Source organism: Sinohyriopsis cumingii, chromosome 12 (assembly GCF_028554795.1).
Source record: "Sinohyriopsis cumingii isolate HCF-2022 chromosome 12, ASM2855479v2, whole genome shotgun sequence".
NCBI lineage: Eukaryota > Metazoa > Mollusca > Bivalvia > Unionida > Unionidae > Sinohyriopsis > Sinohyriopsis cumingii.
The window spans coordinates 1,760,198-1,783,072 of NC_142972.1; the positions used below are offsets into that span (position 1 = coordinate 1,760,198).

The window sequence follows — 22,875 nt, forward strand, 5'->3', positions numbered from 1 at the left end:
GTTATTAGGACAAGTGTTTTGAATTCCTGTATTTGTCCCATGTTATTAGGACAAGTGTTTTGAATTCCTCTATTTGTCCCATGTTATTAGGAAAAGATTTCTATATCTTGAACACAAATCAGTTTGATGGTCTAACTAAAGGTTAATCTATGTTTACATTTTCAGGATGGAACAGTCATTACAGCGCATCATGTATGATCTCAATAAAGAAAATATAAGGGCGAATCTAAAGTAAGTGTACAGATTTATATTACTCAGCTTTCCTAATTGACTGAGCTATCATTAATTAATCTGCAATATAAACTTGCTCATAAGTCAAGTCCAACTGCAAGCAACAAAGATCCTGATCTGCTGTAACATAATATGCCTGCAGATCAGGGTCTATGTTGTTGTTCTACTGATTACTCCTAACAAATTGCACAGACCAAGATTGCCGGCTCGTTATGTTTTATATCCAACCACCTTACCATTTAATTGTCTCAATGATAATTACTTGTGTAAACTGCCCAAAGATAGTTTTGTATGAACTTCTTGCAGAACTCTTTTTCATTTATGTAAACTACATGTATCATGCATATATAGAGTTTCTTATGATTACTGAAAATTGTGTTTTTCAAATCATGACAGTATCATTGGTTTTGGTAGTAAAAAAATCATGTTTTTTGCATGATACATCATCTTATGTCAGGTATGCATATTGTGTGTTTATAAGCATGACACATTGTATTATGTCAGGTATACATATTATGTGTTTATATATTCATGACACATCATGTTATGTCAGGTATGCATATTATGTGTTTGCATATGCATGACACATCATGTTATGTCAGGTATGCATATTATGTGTTTGCATATGCATGACACATCATGTTATGTCAGGTATGCATATTATGTGTTTGCATATGCATGACACATCATGTTATGTCAGGTATGCATATTATGTGTTTATATATTCATGACACATCATGTTATGTCAGGTATGCATATTATGTGTTTGCATATGCATGACACATCATGTTATGTCAGGTATGCATATTATGTGTTTGCATATGCATGACACATCATGTTATGTCAGGTATGCATATTATGTGTTTATATATTCATGACACATCATGTTATGTCAGGTATGCATATTATGTGTTTATATATTCATGACACATCATGTTATGTCAGGTATGCATATTATATGTTTATATACTCATGACACATATCTCAGGTATGTGTATTATGTGTTGATATATGCATGACACTGTGTTATGTCAGGTATGCATATTATGTATTGATATATTTCTTTTATATATTCATATGGTATTAAACATTTAAAATATTAAAAAGTATATTTGTCTGACATTGAATTTGTTGAAATTTGTATCAAATAACTTTGATTTCTGTTATAAAGTTCAAAAATGCATCATTAATATTTTAATAGTGAAGATTTTTATTACATATCTCAGAAATTCCAAACATTCTAATGTGTGCACATAAAGTTGAACAGAAGCTGAAAGAAAGTGGAAGAATGTTAAATAAATTTTTAATGCATGAAACAGTTAGTATTATGCATATTTTGTGACTTTGAGGCAGTGCTTGCTTTTTGGGCATTTGGAGTACTGATTCAGGACTGACCTCTTTAATTAAATTTATGTTCTTCTGAGTATATTGTAGACTTTGTTTATTGAAAGTCAGTGCTTTCTACCAGAAGTTTGTTTTTCATTTTTTTGTGGTATCAAACTCATACAAGCAGTTGCTTTCACCCTTCAGTACTAATAAGCCCTTATTGGATGGAGCTTACACTGGTCTCAATTGCATTTGTTGCAGCCAATATTAGATGGGTCACAGAATAAGTTCTGTTAAACGGCCTTTCACTAATTGAGTTTAGTTCCATAACATTATCAACTTATGTATTTCCATAATAACTGGTTGAGTCAAATGTTTTAGTACTTGACTTTTGGAAATTTTCATCTCTTCTTTTCAAAACCTGTTAAAACAGCCACTGTTTATCTTTTTATCATATGATGTTATAGAAAGAATAATTGAATTCCAGTATTTTTATTGGTTTTTAATATGTGATAGTTTTTATGCAGTTCTTTCACAGTTTATGTAGTTTCTTTCTCAGTTTACAATTAGAAAAGTTTGTCACTAGTACAAATCGTTTTAAGTCTTTGAACATTTGTGGCTATACACCAGTACAACCCCATAGCTGCATCCTTTGTTTAGGCTGAACCTTGTGAACTCTGTAGCTGTGTCCTTTGGTAAGGCTGAATTTTATGGGGAGACTCGCTGCATTCATGTCATTTACAGACTAAGCAGTGGTAGTATGGAAAATAAGCACCTGACCTTACATCATACCTTTACTCCAGAATTGTGTTTGATTGTTTATTAGTGTTTATATACTACAAAATTATGGTTGATTTATTATTTGTTGGTGTTAATATATTCCAAAATTGTGTTTGATTAATTATTTGTTGGTGTTTATATATTCAAAATTTGTGTTTGATTAAATTGTTTATTGGTGTTTAACAGCAAACCAACACATGAAAGGTTAGACCAGTTTTAGGAAAGTGTCTTGCCCTGAGACAAACCACAGTAGCCAACCCAGCTTGGTCTAGTCGGAACTTGAACCTGAACCTTTCTGATTGCTAGCCTAGTAAACCAACCATATAATCCTGAGTGTGGCTTCATACTTAGAATTTGATAACATTGATCTATGTTCCCAGCCATTTTTTAGTTCTTATCAATAAATTGTTGCCAATGAAATTTTATCTTTGCTCAGAACTTAGTTATTGCAAATCAGAGTTATTAAATTTTGAACCAGAGATGACAGTGTGTGCTTACAATGTTTGATGACTATGGGGGCATAATTTGATTTTTGTTGCAAGTTTATCTATTTTATGGTAATTAGGTTGTTTATCTTAAAATTAACGTTTAATTTTGACAACATGGCTGTTTATATTTTTCTTTAGAGTTTACACAAGCAAACAAAGGTTAGCAGGCACAGAGGACGTTAAAGAGTTGGTGAGACTGATATCCCAACAATGGAGAGATAATGGACTTGACAAAGTCATGGTTACCCCTTATGATGTCTTGCTGTCTTACCCTAACATATCAAATCCAAATAAAGTAAGATGATGTCTTGCTGTTTTACTCATATGAATTCTTGCTGTCCTTCCCTAATGTATCAAATGTAAATAAAGTAAGATATGTAAATTAAAATGAGTTATGTGCATATTTATATGAATTTCAGTAATACTTGTTTCTAGTGATGCATCTTGTGTTTTTGTACATATTCATATGTCTAATGGTACATCTTGTGTTTTGGTACATGGTCATATGTCTCGTGATACATCTTGTGTTTTGGTTCATGGTCATATATCTAATGATACATCTTGTGTTTTGGTACATAGTCATATGTCTAATGATGCATCTTGTGTTTTTGTACATATTCATATGTCTAATGGTACATCTTGTGTTTTGGTACATGGTCATATGTCTCATGATACATCTTGTGTTTTGGTTCATGGTCATATATCTAATGATACATCTTGTGTTTTGGTACATAGTCATATGTCTAATGATGCATCTTGTGTTTTTGTACATATATTCATATGTCTAATGGTACATCTTGTGTTTTGGTACATGGTCATATGTCTCATGATACATCTTGTGTTTTGGTTCATGGTCATATATCTAATGATACATCTTGTGTTTTGGTACATAGTCATATGTCTAATGATGCATCTTGTGTTTTTGTACATATTCATATGTCTAATGGTACATCTTGTGTTTTGGTACATGGTCATATGTCTCATGATACATCTTGTGGTTTGGTTCATGGTCATATCTAATGATACATCTTGTGTTTTTGTACATATTCATATGTCTAATGGTACATCTTGTGTTTTGGTACATGGTCATATGTCTCATGATACATCTTGTGGTTTGGTTCATGGTCATATCTAATGATACATCTTGTGTTTTGGTACATAGTCATATGTCTAATGGTACATCTTGTGTTTTGGTACATGGTCATATGTCTCATGATACATCTTGTGGTTTGGTTCATGGTCATATGTCTCATGATAACATCTTGTGGTTTGGTTCATGGTCATATATCTAATGATACATCTTGTGTTTTGGTACATAGTCATATGTCTAATGATACATCTTGTGTTTTGGTAAATGGTCATGTGTCTCATGATACATCTTGTGTTTTTATACATTTTCATGTCTCTAATTCAGAAGGGAGAGTGTTAAAATAAAAACAGCTTTTGATTTTAAAAATGCATATTTTCTTAACCATATGGATCATATGTGATTCTTGAAAACAATCGAGTGACCATTTCAGATTTTGGGTTGCCAAGCCCAAATTGTTTAATCTGCAATGAAATTGAGAACAGAAGTCATTTGGGGTTGTAATTAATAGTAGAAGCAAGCATAAAGTTAAGTTTTAACTTGAAGCAGGTGAAAAAGCATATGGTCATTTTTATTGGTGCATATATTGGTCTCTGACAGAATTGTCAAAATTCATTTGTGTTTAGCCTCAGGTCAGCTTTTGAATGCCAAATTTTATTTGCAAATTTAGCATTTTACTCTTAACTTTGAGCACTAATGATGACATTTACTTTTAATTCAGGTAGAAATATTGAACACCAGTGGGAACATAATCTTCTCAGCTGCATCTAAGGAAAAACCTCTTGATGAATCTGGTGAACATGCTGACATAATTCCATTGTACAGTGCATATGCTCCAGCAGGAATAGCTGAGGTATCTGTCACAAATTTACGTGACCTCCACATCCATATTCGACAATGACAAAGCGCTTTAGATTTGACAAGATCTGTCACAAATTTACATGACCTCCACAGCCATATCTGACAATGACAAAGCGGTTTAGATTTGACAGTATCTGTCACAAATTTACATGACCTCCACAGCCGTATCCGACAATGACAAAGCGGTTTAGATTTGACAAGATCTGTCACAAATTTACATGACCTCCACAGCCGTATCTGACAATGACAAAGTGCTTTAGATTTGACAAGATCTGTCACAAATTTACATGACCTCCACAGCCGTATCTGACAATGACAAAGCGGTTTAGATTTGACAAGATCTGTCACAAATTTACATGACCTCCACAGCCATATCTGACAATGACAAAGTGCTTTAGATTTGACAAGATCTGTCACAAATTTACATGACCTCCACAGCCGTATCTGACAATGACAAAGCGGTTTAGATTTGACAAGATCTGTCACAAATTTACATGACCTCCACAGCCGTATCCGACAATGACAAAGTGCTTTAGATTTGACAAGATCTGTCACAAATTTACATGACCTCCACAGCCGTATCTGACAATGACAAAGCGGTTTAGATTTGACAAGATCTGTCACAAATTTACATGACCTCCACAGCCGTATCTGACAATGACAAAGCGGTTTAGATTTGACAAGATCTGTCACAAATTTACATGACCTCCACAGCCGTATCTGACAATGACAAAGCGGTTTAGATTTGACAAGATCTGTCACAAATTTACATGACCTCCACAGCCGTATCCGACAATGACAAAGTGCTTTAGATTTGACAAGATCTGTCACAAATTTACAACCTCCACAGCCATATCCGACAATGACAAAGCACTTTAGATTTGACAAGATCTGTCACAAATTTACATGACCTCCACAGCCATATCCGACAATGACAAAGCGGTTTAGATTTGACAAGATCTGTCACAAATTTACGTGACCTCCACATCCATATCCGACAATGACAAAGCGGTTTAGATTTGACAAGATCTGTCACAAATTTACGTGACCTCCACAGCCATATCCGACAATGACAATGCAGTTTAGATTTGACAAGGTCATCTCAATACTTGTAATATTTTTAATTCTCTGTAAAATGCATGATAGGCTAGGTAAGGACAGGCTAGATGAGGACCAGTGATTTTTGTGTAAAAAATATTATGAAAAATCATCTGTAGAATTGGCTTGCATGAAGTGCACACAATCAACCAGCAACTTTCTGATTATTCCTTAACATTTCTTCAAATCTCTTGTGTCTGAAACCTTTGGTTGACACCTAATTTGATACAGTAGTTCTGTCTGTAATAGGGCACTATTTAACGTCTTAAATGCTGATTGTTATAAAGAATTTTATAATTTTAACCCCCATATCTGATTTTTGTAAATATTTCACAATTAAAAGAGAGAGATAGAGATTGTATAGTATTAAATGATGCATGTCCAACAATGTGTATTGCTCTCTGTGTGTGTGTGTGTGTGTGTGTGTGCATTTGTGAGATTGTATAGTAGTAAATCACAAAGGTCAGAGAATACAAAGTATATAAGAAGTAGGATTGTACAATATGTTGTCAAGCATACGTTGTTTTCATAATACCATAAGTCCAAATTGCTCATAAGTCATTGCTTGCAAATAAATTGGAATGAATACAACATGACACAAATGATGGTTGCAATTATGATGGAAATAAATTGGAATGAATACAGCATGACACAAATGATGGTTGCAATTGGGATGGAAATAAATTGGAATGAATACAACATTACACAAATGACGGTTGCAATTGTGATGGAAATAAATCATGAGGTTGCATGTTCATTTACTTTTGAGTGAAGGCACAAAGTACACATAAGAATCAGTACTACAGTATGCACAAAGTACACATGATAAATCAGTACTACAGTATGCACAAAGTACACATGATAAGAATCAGTACTACAGTATGCACAAAGTACACATGATAAGAATCAGTATTACAGTATCCACAAAGTACACATGATAAGAATCAGTATTACAATATGCACAAAGTACACATGATAAGAATCAGTATTACAGTATCCACAGAGTACACATGATAAGAATCAGTATTACAGTATCCACAAAGTACACATGATAACAATCAGTATTACAGTATCCACAAAGTACACATGATAAGAATCAGTACTACAGTATCCACAAAGTACCCTGATAAGAATCAGTATTACAATATGCACAAAGTACACATGATAACAATCAGTATTACAGTATCCACAAAGTACACATGATAAGAATCAGTATTACAGTATCCACAAAGTACACATGATAAGAATCAGTATTACAGTATCCACAAAGTACACATGATAAGAATCAGTATTACAGTATCCACAGAGTACACATGATAAGAATCAGTATTACAGTATCCACAAAGTACACCTGATAAGAATCAGTGTTACAGTATGCACATTATGTTATTATACTGGTTTGAATTATGAAACAGTTTTGAAGTATGTCAGAATCACATACTGTGACTCGTGATTATATTGCATACCATTTTCATGGTTCTTATTTCAAGTTCAAAGACTTGGTTCGAAGGCAGTTTGTTCCTGTCCTGATTGTAAATCACAAGAAGTTAGAAAATGTGAAATGGAACTTTGTACAATTTAACATCAGGACTGGAGGGTGTGTTTTGTGAGCAAGGTCAAAGATTTTAAATCTGTTTAATTATTCAGTCTGGACTCTAAATTAATTTTTTTGAAGGTAGTAATATATGAAGATTTTTGTTATTTTACTTCCATCACTTAGATATGTGAAATACCACTATCAGTTTTACTTCATGACTTGGATATGCAAGTTACCACTGTCATGTTTACTTCATGACTTGGATATGCAAATTACCACTGTCCTGTTTACTTCATGACTTGGATATGCAAGTTACAACTGTCATGTTTACTTCAGGACTTGGATATGCAAATTACCACTGTCATGTTTACTTCATGACTTGGATATGCAAGTTACCACTGTCTTGTTTACTTCATGACTTGGATATGCAAATTACCTTTGTCATGTTTACTTCATGACTTGGATATGCAAGTTACCACTGTCATGTTTACTTCATGACTTGGATATGCAAGTTACCACTGTCATGTTTACTTCATGACTTGGATATGCAAGTTACCACTGTCATGTTTACTTCATGACTTGAATATGCAAGTTACCACTGTCATGTTTACTTTATGACTTTGATATGCAAATTACCACTGTCATGTTTACTTCATGACTTGGATATGCAAGTTACCACTGTCATGTTTACTTTATGACTTTCATATGCAAGTTACCACTGTCATGTTTACTTCATGACTTGGATATGCAAATTACCATTGTCATGTTTACTTCATGACTTGGATATGCAAGTTACCACTGTCATGTTTACTTCATGACTTGGATATGCAAGTTATCACTGTCATGTTTACTTCATGACTTTGATATGCAAGTTACCACTGTCATGTTTACTTCATTACTTGGGTATGCAAGATACCATTATCACTTACACTTCATGACTTTATATGCAAATTACCACTGTCAGTTGTACTTCATGACTTGGATATGCAAATTACCACTGTCAGTTTTACTTCATGACTTGGATATGCAAATTACCACTGTCAGTTTTACTTCATGACTTGGATATGCAAATTACCACTGTCAATTTTACTTCATGACTTGCATATGCAAATTACCACTGTCAATTTTGCTTCATGACTTGGATATGCAAATTACCACTGTCAATTTTATTTCATGGCTTGTGCATGGACGATATCAGAATCAATTTTTCTTCATGACTTGTATGCAGAATACCACTGTCACTTTTACTTCCATCACTTGAATATCCAAATTACTGCTGTCACTTTTGCGTGGGTCGGTGGTTCTTTCCTGGGTTTTCCTGGGTTCTTCCTCCACTATTAATACTGGCCGCCATGCATAGCTTATTGTTTGCTGAAAAATGGCGTTAAACCCCACAACAACAACAACAACAACATCATGACTTAGATATATAAATTACCATTATTACTTTTACATCATGACTTGGATATGCAATATACCACTATCACTTTTTCTTCATGACTTGGGTATGGAAGATGTTGCTATCACTTTTCCTTCATTACTTGGATATGCAAAATACCACTATCACTTTTACTTTATTACATTGGTATGTTGTCACTTTCACTTCCATTCTTTTAGGTCTGGAATAAACCCATTGTGTTTTGTATATCTTCCTTGATTTTCCATGTTCTCAGGTCTGAGTAGGCCCACTGCTTTTTACATACCTTACTTGTTCTTTTCCATGTTCTCTGGTCTGCGGTAAGCCCACTGTTTTATATATCTTCCTTGTTTCTTGTTTTACATCTCTACTTAATAACAAAAATCACCACTCTTGAATTTATACTGAAACACCACTTTAATTGTCCTGTCTTCAAGGTCAAGAACACAGGTCAGTGTTTCTTAATGTCTCAGTTATAAAGATAAAACTTTATATATTTGTAATGACAAGAGGGTGATTGATGACCACTGTCAGTGTTCTTTTTTCAAAGCCAGGGTCACATTGCACAATAAATAGGCTTTAACTGCACTTGAATAGGTATTGTAATAGTCTTCTTACCAACACTTGCATAGGCATTGTAATAGTCTTCTTACCAACACTTGCATAGGTATTGTAATAGTCTTCTTACCAACACTTGCATAGGTATTGTAATAGTCTTCTTACCAACACTTGCATAGGTATTGTAATAGTCTTCTTACCAACACTTGCATAGGCATTGTAATAGTCTTCTTACCATCACTTGCATAGGTATTGTAATAGTCTTCTTGCCAACACTTGCATAGGCATTGTAATAGTCTTCTTACCATCACTTGCATAGGTATTGTAATAGTCTTTTTACCAACACTTGTCTAGTTATTGTAATAGTCATCTTACCAACACTTGCATAGGTATTGTAATAGTCTTCTTACCAACACTTGCATAGGCATTGTAATAGTCTTCTTACCATCACTTGCATAGGTATTGTAATAGTCATCTTGCCAACACTCACATGGGTATTGTAATATTCTTCTTACCAACACTTGCATAGGTATTGTAATAGTCTTCTTGCCAACACTTGTATAGGTATTGTAATAGTCATCTTACTAACACTTGCATAGGTATTGTAATAGTCTCCTTACCAACACTTGCATAGGTATTGTAATATTCTTCTTACCAACACTTGTATAGGTATTGTAATAGTCATCTTACTAACACTTGCATAGGCATTGTAATAGTCTCCTTACCAACACTTGCATAGGTATTGTAATATTCTTCTTACCAACACTTGTATAGTTATTGTAATAGTCTTCTTACCAACACTTGCATAGGTATTTTAATGATCTTTTTACCAGCACTCACATAATCATTTTAATATTCTTCTTACCAATACTTGCATAGGTATTGTAATAGTCATCTTGCCAACACTTGCATAGGTATTATAATAGTCTTTTTACCAACACTTGCATAGGTATTGTAATAGTCTTCTTGCCAACACTTGCATAGGTATTGTAATATTCTTCTTGCCAACACTTGCATAGGTATTGTAATAGTCATCTTGCCAACACTTGCATAGGTATTATAATAGTCTTTTTACCAATACTTGCATAGGTATTGTAATAGTCTTCTTACCAACACTTGTATAGGTATTGTAATAGTATTTTTACCAACACTTGTATAGGTATTGTAATAGTCATCTTGCCAACACTTGCATAGGTATTATAATAGTCTTTTTACCAACACTTGCATAGGTATTGTAATAGTCTTCTTGCCAACACTTGCATAGGTATTGTAATAGTCATCTTGCCAACACTTGCATAGGTATTATAATAGTCTTTTTACCAATACTTGCATAGGTATTGTAATAGTCTTCTTACCAACACTTGTATAGGTATCATAATAGTATTTTTACCAACACTTGTATAGGTATTGTAATAGTCTTCTTGCCAACACTTGCATAGGTATTGTAATAGTCTTCTTGCCAACTCTTGCATAGGTATTGTAATAGTCTTTTTACCAACACTTGTATAGTTATTGTAATAGTCATCTTACCAACACTTGCATAGGTATTGTAATAGTCTTCTTGCCAACACTTGCATAGGTATTGTAATAGTCTTCTTGCCAACACTTGCATAGGTATTGTAATAGTCTTTTTACCAACACTTGTATAGTTATTGTAATAGTCATCTTACCAACACTTGCATAGGTATTGTAATAGTCTTCTTACCAACACTTGTATAGGTATTGTAATAGTCTTCTTGCCAACACTTGCATAGGTATTGTAATAGTCATCTTACCAATACTTGTATAGGTATTGTAATAGTCTTCTTGCCAACACTTGTATAGTTATTGTAATAGTCTTCTTACCAACACTTGCATAGGTATCATAATAGTATTTTTACCAACACTTGCATAGGTATTGTAATAGTCATCTTACCAACACTTGTATAGGTATTGTAATAGTCTTCTTGCCAACACTTGTATAGTTATTGTAATAGTCTTCTTACCAACACTTGCATAGGTATTGTAATAGTCTTCTTACCAACACTTGCATAGGTATCATAATAGTATTTTTACCAACACTTGCATAGGTATTGTAATAGTCTTTTTACCAACACTTGCATAGGTATTGTAATAGTCTTCTTACCAACACTTGCAGAGGTATTGTAATAGTCATCTTACCAACACTTGCATAGGTATTGTAATAGTCATCTTACCAACACTTGCATAGGTATTGTAATAGTCTTTTTACCAACACTTGTATAGTTATTGTAATAGTCTTCTTACCAACACTTGCATAGGTATTGTAATAGTCATCTTACCAACACTTGCATAGGTATTGTAATAGTCTTTTTACCAACACTTGCATAGGTATTGTAATAGTCTTCTTACCAACACTTGCATAGGTATTATACAAGTCTTCTTACAGACATTTTGACCACATAAAATCTGTGCAGTAAAGTACAGTTTCAAACAGAAATTTGTTTGTACTCTGGATGAGGTAATTATTTTGATCATCACTTTCATCTATAATGAGTATAAGAGTATCTTATTCCATTTCAGTCTTTTTATGCAAGTTTATTTACCTATTTTCAGGGTGATTTGGTGTATATCCACTACGGGCGATTAGAAGACTTCCAATATCTGAAGTATAACCTATCCATTGATTTAACCAATAAGATAGTTATTGCTCGATACGGAAAAATGTACCGTGGTGACAAGGTCAGTTCATTTTTTTCCTGTTCATCAAGAATTAAGTATCAATGAAATTGTGAAATATTTGTTTATAAATCATTTGCTACAAAGCTAGATAATTTAAATCCTTTAAAATTATGACCCAGGTGTTAAATGTTGTGCTTCAGGGAATCATGATTATGTCTTTACAAGTGTTAAATGTAGGGCTTCAGGGAATCATGATTATGTCTTTACAGGTGTTAAATGTAGTGCTTCACAGAATCATGGTTATGTCTTTACAGGTGTTAAATTTAGTGCTTCACGGAATCATGGTTATGTCTTTACAAGTGTTAAATGTTGTGCTTCAGTGAATCATGATTATGTCTTTACAAGTGTTAAATATAGGGCTTCAGGGAATCATGATTATGTCTTTACAGGTGTTAAATTTAGTGCTTCAGGGAATCATGATTATGTTGTTACAGGTGTTAAATTTAATGCTTCAGGGAATCATGGTTATGTCTTTACAAGTGTTAAATGATGTGCTTCAGGTAGTCATGGTTATGTCTTTACAGGTGTTAAATGTAGTGCTTCAGGGAATCATGGTTATGTCTTTACAAGTGTTAAATGTCATGCTTCAGGGAATGATGGTTATGTCTTTACAGGTGTTAAATGTAGTGCTTCAGGGAATCATGATTATGTCTTTACAAGTGTTAAATTTAGTGCTTCAGGGAATCTTGGTTTGCTCTTTACAAGTGTTAAACGTTGTGCTTCAGGGAATCATGATTATGTCTTTGTAGGTGTTAAATTTAGTGCTTCAGAGAATCATGGTTATGTCTTTACAGGTGTTAAATGTTGTACTTTAGGGAATCATAGTTATGTCTTTACAGGTGTTAAATGTTGTACTTTAGGGAATCATTGTTATGTCTTTACAGGTGTTAAATGTGCTTCAGGGAATCATGGTTATGTCTTTACAGGTGTTAAATTTAGTGCTTCAGGGAATCATGGTTATGTCTTTACAGGTGTTAAATTTAGTGCTTCACGGAATCATGGTTATGTCTTTACAAGTGTTAAATGTTGTGCTTCAGGGAATCATGATTATGTCTTTACAGGTGTTAAATTTAGTGCTTCAGGGAATCATGGTTATGTCGTTACAAGTGTTAAATGTAGGGCTTCAGAGAATCATGATTATATCTTTACAGGTGTTAAATTTAGTGCTTCAGGGAATCATTGTTATGTCTTTACAAGTGTTAAACGCTGTGCTTCAGGGAATCATGGTTATGTCTTTACAAGCGTTAAACGTTGTGCTTCAAGGAATCATGGTTATGTCTTTACAAGTGTTAAATTTAGTGCTTCAGGGAATCATCGTTATGTCTTTGTAGGTGTTAAATGTAGTGCTTCAGAGAATCATGATTATGTCTTTACAGGTGTTAAATGTAGTGCTTCAGGGAATCATGGTTATGTCTTTACAAGTGTTAAATTTAGTGCTTCAGGGAATCATGGTTATGTCTTTACAGGTGTTAAATTTAGCGCTTCATGGAATCATGGTTATGTCTTTACAAGTGTTAAATTTAGTGCTTCAGGGAATCATGGTTATGTCTTTACAGGTGTTAAATTTAGCGCTTCATGGAATCATGGTTATGTCTTTACAAGTGTTAAACGCTGTGCTTCAGGGAATCATGGTTATGTCTTTACAAGTGTTAAATTCAGTGCTTCAGGGAATTATGGTTATGTCTTTACAGGTGTTAAATGTAGTGCTTTAGGGAATCATGGTTATATCTTTACAGGTGTTAAATTTAGTGCTTCACGGAATCATGGCTATGTCTTTACAAGTGTTAAATGTTGTGCTTCAGGGAATAATGATTATGTCTTTACAGGTGTTAAATTTAGTGCTTCAGGGAATCATGGTTATGTCTTTACAGGTGTTAAATTTAGCGCTTCATGGAATCATGGTTATGTCTTTACAAGTGTTAAACGCTGTGCTTCAGGGAATCATGGTTATGTCTTTACAAGTGTTAAATTCAGTGCTTCAGGGAATTATGGTTATGTCTTTACAGGTGTTAAATGTAGTGCTTTAGGGAATCATGGTTATATCTTTACAGGTGTTAAATTTAGTGCTTCACGGAATCATGGCTATGTCTTTACAAGTGTTAAATGTTGTGCTTCAGGGAATAATGATTATGTCTTTACAGGTGTTAAATGTAGTGCTTCACAGAATCATGGTTATGTCTTTACAAGTGTTAAATATAGTGCTTCATGGAATCATGGTTATGTCTTTACAAGTGTTAAATGTAGTGCTTCACAGAATCATGGTTATGTCTTTACAAGTGTTAAATATAGGGCTTCAGGGAATCATGATTATGTCTGTACAGGTGTTAAATTTAGTGCTTCAGGGAATCATTGTTATGTCTTTACAAGTGTTAAACTCTGTGCTTAAGGAAATCATGGTTATGTCATTACAAGTGTTAAATGTAGGGCTTCAGGGAATCATGATTATATTTTTACAGGTGTTAAATTTAGTGCTTCAGGGAATCATTGTTATGTCTTTACAAGTGTTAAATGCTGTGCTTCAGGGAATCATGATTATGTCTGTACAGGTGTTAAATTTAGTGCTTCAGGGAATCATTGTTATGTCTTTACAAGTGTTAAATGCTGTGCTTCAGGGAATCATGATTATGTCTTTACAAGTATTACATTTAGTGCTTCAGGGAATCATCGTTATGTCTTTGTAGGTGTTAAATGTAGTGCTTCAGGGAATCATGGTTATGTCTATACAGGTGTTAAATTTAGCACTTCAGGGAATTATGGTTATGTCTTTACAGGTGTTAAATATAGTGCTTTAGGGAATCATTGTAATGTCTTTACAAGTGTTAAATGTAGTGCTTCAGGGAATAATGGTTATGCCTTTACAGGTGTTAAATGTAGTGCTTCAGGGAATCATGATTATGTCTTTACAAGTGTTAAATGTTGTGCTTCAGGGAGTCATGATTATGTCTTTACAAGTGTTAAATATTGTGCTTTAGGGAATCATGGTTATATCTTTACAGGTGTTAAATGTAGTGCTTCAGGGAATCATGGTTATATCTTTACAGGTGTTAAATGCACAACAGTTCAATTGTTCTGGCATTATCCTGTACAGAGATCCTGCTGATTGTAATCTAGGTGAAATGGAAGACACATACCCTAACTCGTGGTGGATGCCAGACACTGGTGTCCAGCGGGGATCAATTGGCCCTGATGCAGATTTTCTAACACCCTTATATCCAGCCAAAGGTAGGACCATATATTAAATTATTTCACTTTTTATCTTGCATGCTTTTTACAGATAACTAAATATAAATATTGCTTTCTAGCAGTCAGTTTTCTTGTCATCAGTGTTTAGATATTGTAACAAGTTTGTTTTTTATGTTGTTGAAAATTTTGAAAGTCAAATACATGGAGAGTTTGCAAAAAGAAAGTTTTTAGCTTGAAAAGCATTTTCTGAAAACCTTGATTTAGATATTTTATTGACAAAAATGTTGCTTATTCAGTTTTGATGGTTGTAACTGAATGTAAGGAATAAATGTCTCCTTGTTACAAACTCAAAGCAAAGATAAGGTGACTTTGTTTTGATAGATAAATGTGGGCATAGATATTTGTTCATTAATCAAAATTACTTTATGATTATGCCCAGTTACATATGAAATTCCATGCATATCTTTTATTCTAAGATGGGAATGCAAATGTGACCTACCGATTATAGTTTTCATGGCCAGGCTGAGTTAGTACTGACTATAATTCTCATTGCCAGGCTGTGTTGGTACTGACTATAATTCTCATTGTCAGGCTGTGTTAGTACAGACTATAATTCTCATTGCCAGGCTGAGTTAGTACTGACTATAATTCTCATTGCCAGGCTGTGTTGGTACCAACTATAATTCTCATTGTCAGGCTGTGTTAGTACAGACTATAATTCTCATTGCCAGGCTGAGTTAGTACTGACTATAATTCTCATTGCCAGGCTGTGTTGGTACCAACTATAATTCTCATTGTCAGGCTGTGTTAGTACTGACTATAATTCTCATTGCCAGGCTGAGTTGGCACAGACTATAATTCTCATTGTCAGGCTGTGTTAGTACAGACTATAATTCTCATTGTCAGGCTGTGTTGGTATCGACTATAATTCTCATTGCCAGGCTGAGTTAGTACTGACTATAATTCTCATTGTCAGGCTGTGTTGGTACCGACTATAATTCTCATTGTCAGGCTGAGTTAGTACCGACTATAATTCTCATTGTCAGGCTGTGTTGGTATCGACTATAATTCTCATTGTCAGGCTGTGTTGGTACCGACTATAATTCTCATTGTCAGACTGTGTTGGTACCGACTATAATTCTCATTGTCAGGCTGTGTTAGTACAGACTATAATTCTCATTGTCAGGTTGTGTTGGTACCGACTATAATTCTCATTGTCAGGCTGTGTTGGTACCGACTATAATTCTCATTGTCAGGCTGTGTTAGTACACACTATAATTCTCATTGCCAGGCTGGCTTGGTACCGACTGTGATTCTCATTGTCAGGCTGTGTTGGTATCGACTATAATTCTCATTGTCAGGCTGGCTTGGTACCGACTATAATTCTCATTGTCAGGCTGAGTTAGTACAGACTATAATTCTCATTACCAGGCTGTGTTGATATCGACTATAATTCTCATTGTCAGGCTGTGTTGGTACCGACTATAATTCTCATTGTCAGGCTGTTTTAGTACAGACTATAATTCTCATTGTCAGGCTGTGTTAGTACAGACTATAATTCTCATTGTCAGGCTGTGTTAGTACAGACTATAATTCTCATTGTCAGGCTGAGTTAGTACAGACTATAATTCTCATTGTCAGGCTGTGTTAGTACAGACTATAATTCTCATTGCCAGGCTGGGTTGGTACCGACTATAATTCTCATTGTCAGGCTGTGTTAGTACAGACTATAATTCTCATTGTCCGGCTGTGTTGGTATCGACTATAATTCTCATTGTCAGGCTGTGTTGGTACCGACTATAATTCTTATTGTCAGGCTGAGTTAGTACAGACTATAATTCTCATTGTCAGGCTGTGTTGGTATCGACTATAATTCTCATTGTCAGGCTGGCTTGGTACCGACTATAATTCTCATTGTCAGGCTGAGTTAGTACAGACTATAATTCTCATTACCAGGCTGTGTTGATATCGACTATAATTCTCATTGTCAGGCTGTGTTGGTACCGACTATAATTCTCATTGTCAGGCTGTTTTAGTACAGACTATAATTCTCATTGTCAGGCTGTGTTAGTACAGACTATAATTCTCATTGTCAGGCTGTGTTAGTACAGACTATAATTCTCATTGTCAGGCTGAGTTAGTACAGACTATAATTCTCATTGTCAGGCTGTGTTAGTACAGACTATAATTCTCATTGTCAGGCTGTGTTAGTACAGAGTATAATTCTCATTGCCAGGCTGGGTTGGTACCGACTATAATTCTCATTGTCAGGCTGTGTTAGTACAGACTATAATTCTCATTGTCCGGCTGTGTTGGTATCGACTATAATTCTCATTGTCAGGCTGTGTTGGTACCGACTATAATTCTTATTGTCAGGCTGAGTTAGTACAGACTATAATTCTCATTGTCCGGCTGTGTTGGTATCGACTATAATTCTCATTGTCAGGCTGTGTTGGTACTGACTATAATTCTCATTGTCAGGCTGAGTTAGTACACACTATAATTCTCATTGTCAGGCTGTGTTGGTATTGACTATAATTCTCATTGTCAGGCTGTGTTGGTACCGACTATAATTCTCATTGTCAGGCTGAGTTAGTACAGACTATAATTCTCATTGTCAGGCTGTGTTGGTGCCGACTATAATTCTCATTGTCAGGCTGTGTTAGTACAGACTATAATTCTCATTGTCAGGCTGTGTTAGTACAGACTATAATTCTCATTGCCAGGCTGTGTTAGTACCGACTATAATTCTCATTGTCAGGCTGAGTTAGTATTGACTATAATTCTCATTGTCAGGCTGTGTTGGTACCAACTATAATTCTCATTGTCAGGCTGTGTTAGTACAGACTATAATTCTCATTGTCAGGCTGTGTTAGTACAGACTATAATTCTCATTGTCAGGCTGTGTTGGTATCGACTATAATTCTCATTACCAGGCTGAGTTAGTACTGACTATAATTCTCATTGTCAGGCTGTGTTGGTACCGACTATAATTCTCATTGTCAGGCTGAGTTAGTACAGACTATAATTCTCATTGTCAGGCTGTGTTGGTATCGATTATAATTCTCATTGTCAGGCTGTGTTGGTACCGACTATAATTCTCATTGTCAGGCTGTGTTAGTACAGACTATAATTCTCATTGCCAGGCTGGGTTGGTACCGACTATAATTCTCATTGTCAGGCTGTGTTAGTACAGATTATAATTCTCATTGTCAGGCTGTGTTGGTATCGACTATAATTCTCATTGTCAGGCTGTGTTGGTACCGACTATAATTCTCATTGTCAGGCTGAGTTAGTACAGACTATAATTCTCATTGTCAGGCTGGCTTGGTACCGACTATAATTCTCATTGCCAGGCTGGGTTGGTATTGTTATAAAAGTTCCATCATTCTGTTTTCTGTTCCAGATTATGCCCACAGACTAGACATGAATAAGGTTGTAAAGATCAAGATACCCTGTCAACCAATCAGTTATGGAGATGCACTTCATTTTCTCAGGTATTTGCCTTAATTCTGCAGATTTATTAGTTACAAGTATATTGCTTATGGCTTATTTTTTCACCTTATGGTATTTGACATAATATCCAAACTGGTTTTTTTATAGAAAAACACTTTTTTTGGTTACATTTCATGAAGTTAATCTCATCACAAAAGATGAACATAGAACTAAGATTACTTTATAAACAATGTCATAATCATTTGCATGTACATATTAGAAGACTTATTTCTCTGTCAGCTTTGGAGAAGCGATCTTTCTCTCTCCAATATGGTTGTCCTTTTTGAATAGATACATAATAATTTTTTCAAATTTCAGGGAGCTAGGTGGTGTGGATGCTCCAGAGGACTGGCAAGGGAAACTTCCAATACGCTACAAAATAGGTCCAGGATTTTCTGATAAGTCCAAGTATGAAATTTGGAAATGAAATATTATTGATATTTTCCTTGTCATTTTGTATAGAAAAATCTTGATATAGAAGATCAGTTTCATAAAAATTTTTTAAACAAATTACTGTAAATAATTATAAAGTAATTCAAATTTCTTTCTTTGTTTATTAGATTTTATCAGTAATAGTACTGTCTATTAAGTTATATGAAATTGTACTGTCCTTTATGCAATAAATGCAAGGTTGACTATGAGCAATTCTACCAATTGTTACCACTCTGTGGTCTTAAAATATGTAACAGAAAGGAAGTGGAACCAACAATTTGAGTAAATTCAGCAAAAAATTTATTTGCATTGAATACAAAGTGAAAATTTAATAGACACAGTATATTGAATCAAATTCCAAATAATGCTAAATGTCCTATCGCAAATCGAAAAGAACTGAAGGTTCCAAATGAATTCCAATAATCTTGAATGCCCTTTTGTATCACAATAATATAATCCAGAATGTCTTTGAATAAGTCCCTATAATCCCAAAGTAGTGTTTTATTCCAAAAAAGTAGATGAGTATTTTGTAATTCCATTTAATAATTTAAATAAAGCATTCTTTCAAATTTTATCTGAACACTGCTGAACATCTTGACTTCATATTACAATCATGACAAAAATCAGGTAGGTACGACCCTCAACCATGTAATAAATCAGGTACACAATATAAATTAAATATACATAACACAACAACCATTAATGAGGAATTTGTTGTGAAATAATTGAAAACTTATTTTCTAACACTTTACAGAAAAATCAAGGCTTTGGCACACTTTTGCATCAGACTTGAAGTTTATTTGTGGCAGATTCATGGCATGTATTTTTGCAACCTTGCAGTGATGTCATTTTTATAATGCCAATTAGTTTTCTGGGACACTTTTTGTGGCAAGGAAGTTGATATGTTTTTACTGGGACTATAGACCTGTGTCATCACCATTTCATAAGCATCTCATTTTTACTGTGGGTGTCAAACTAATGTGTAGTTCAACGGACCTGTGAAATTCACCATCAGTAATTTTATTAGAAGGTTCAACAGTGTTGGCAGCGACATGATTATTTGCAGTTTGATTATCAGTTGAGATGGAATTTAGTAGACTTCATATCATTTACAAAGATAATCTGGAAGGAAGGATACATTGCTCTGTTATGGATAACATACAACTAAACAATTTTCTACCCAACAGTAATTAACAATTTTGAGTTGCTATAATGCAGAAATAAGATTTGCTAAAATGTAATGATTTTTAATTAATTTTATTTGCAGTCATATTTATTTTCAATTTTCCTTTTTATCTTACCATACTGAGTGAGCAGGTTGACTGCACAAATTTTGAATTTTCCTTTAGACAATGTGAATGTATGTTTCATATTGTTTTTACTGTTTCTCTCACTCTCACTCTTGAATTTTTAAAGACAGAATTGACGTGAATGTATGTTTCATATTTTTTTTACTGTTTCTCTCACTCTCATTGTTGAATTTTTAAAGACAGAATTGACTCCTAAACTGAGTGTGTATTTTGTTCTTTGTAGTTTGACATAAATGACTCAGATGTGCATGTACTTGTCTAACCACTGAACATGAAGGAAGTACAATGAAGAGTACCAGGTTTTAACATCTTAAATACATAACACTCTTCTGTGAAAAGAATTTTTTTAAAGTGCTAAATAACCATTTTAGCATGCATGCAAGAATAAGAGACTAATTCCAATGAAGTGAGGCTCCTGAACCAGCACAATGCTTGTGACTTGCTATTTTCACTCCTAATTTATGATATGAGTGATGAGTGCTACCATCATTAACATCTTCATCATAGTCATCATCATTAACAACAACAAAAAGCAATAAAATGATTATGCTAATTGTCAGTTGATATCTTCAGCTCTATTGAGTTGTAAAACCTTCGAATATATTTAGTTAAAGTTTATGGCTTTGTTACATTGTTTTCATGAATAATGGGTATTTACATTGTTTTCATCAATAATGGGTAAATACAATGTTTTCATCAATAATGGGTAAATACAATGTTTTCATCAATAATGGGTAAATACAACGTTTTCATCAATAATGGGTAAATACATTGTTTTCATCAATAGTGGGTAAATACAATGTTTTCATCAATAATGGGTAAATACATTGTTTTCATGAATTGTTTTCATCAATAATGGGTAAATACAATGTTTTCATCAATAATGGGTAAATACAATGTTTTCATCAATAATGGGTAAATGCAATGTTTTCATCAATAATGGGTAAATACAATGTTTTCATCAATAATGGGTAAATACATTGTTTTCATCAATAGTGGGTAAATACAATGTTTTCATCAATAATGGGTAAATACATTGTTTTCATCAATAGTGGGTAAATACAATGTTTTCATCAATAATGGGTAAATACATTGTTTTCATGAATTGTTTTCATCAATAATGGGTAAATACAATGTTTTCATCAATAATGGGTAAATACAATGTTTTCATCAATAATGGGTAAATACAATGTTTTCATCAATAATGGGTAAATACAATGTTTTCATCAATAATGGGTAAATGCAATGTTTTCATCAATAATGGGTAAATACAATGTTTTCATCAATAATGGGTAAATACATTGTTTTCATCAATAATGGGTAAATACAATGTTTTCATCAATAATGGGTAAATACATTGTTTTCATCAATAGTGGGTAAATACAATGTTTTCATCAATAATGGGTAAATACATTGTTTTCATGAATTGTTTTCATCAATAATGGGTAAATACAATGTTTTCATCAATAATGGGTAAATACAATGTTTTCATCAATAGTGGGTAAATACAATGTTTTCATCAATAATGGGTAAATACATTGTTTTCATCAATAGTGGGTAAATACAGTGTTTTCATCAATAATGGGTAAATACATTGTTTTCATCAATAGTGGGTAAATACAATGTTTTCATCAATAATGGGTAAATACAATGTTTTCATCAATAATGGGTAAATACAGTGTTTTCATCAATAATGGGTAAATACATTGTTTTCATCAATAATGGGTAAATACAATGTTTTCATCAATAATGGGTAAATACAATGTTTTCATCAATAATGGGTAAATACATTGTTTTCATCAATAGTGGGTAAATACAGTGTTTTCATCAATAATGGGTAAATACATTGTTTTCATCAATAGTGGGTAAATACAATGTTTTCATCAATAATGGGTAAATACAATGTTTTCATCAATAATGGGTAAATACAGTGTTTTCATCAATAATGGGTAAATACATTGTTTTCATCAATAATGGGTAAATACAATGTTTTCATCAATAATGGGTAAATACAATGTTTTCATCAATAATGGGTAAATACATTGTTTTCATCAATAGTGGGTAAATACAGTGTTTTCATCAATAATGGGTAAATACATTGTTTTCATCAATAGTGGGTAAATACAATGTTTTCATCAATAATGGGTAAATACATTGTTTTCATGAATTGCTTTCATCAATAATGGGTAAATACAATGTTTTCATCAATAATGGGTAAATACAATGTTTTCATCAATAATGGGTAAATACATTGTTTTCATGAATTGTTTTCATCAATAATGGGTAAATACAATGTTTTCATATTGTCTAAAAAAGATTTATATGTACAAAAGCTGTTAGACTGTGTTTAGTAATCAGATAGTAAGAAATTA

At 33.5% G+C, this 22,875-nt stretch overlaps 1 protein-coding gene across 1 annotated transcript in view; it reads left to right on the plus strand.

Moving 5' to 3' along the window:
- Window positions 1-22,875, plus strand: part of LOC149785915 (N-acetylated-alpha-linked acidic dipeptidase 2-like) — a 75,794-nt gene that overhangs the window by 9,177 nt on the left and 43,742 nt on the right. The window contains exons 3-9 of the mRNA XM_089978085.1: window positions 166-231; window positions 2,964-3,120; window positions 4,634-4,765; window positions 11,958-12,083; window positions 15,125-15,305; window positions 18,673-18,763; window positions 19,080-19,169. Of these exons, the coding sequence (XP_089834211.1) occupies window positions 166-231; window positions 2,964-3,120; window positions 4,634-4,765; window positions 11,958-12,083; window positions 15,125-15,305; window positions 18,673-18,763; window positions 19,080-19,169 (843 nt within the window). The remainder of the gene's footprint in view (window positions 1-165; window positions 232-2,963; window positions 3,121-4,633; window positions 4,766-11,957; window positions 12,084-15,124; window positions 15,306-18,672; window positions 18,764-19,079; window positions 19,170-22,875) is intronic.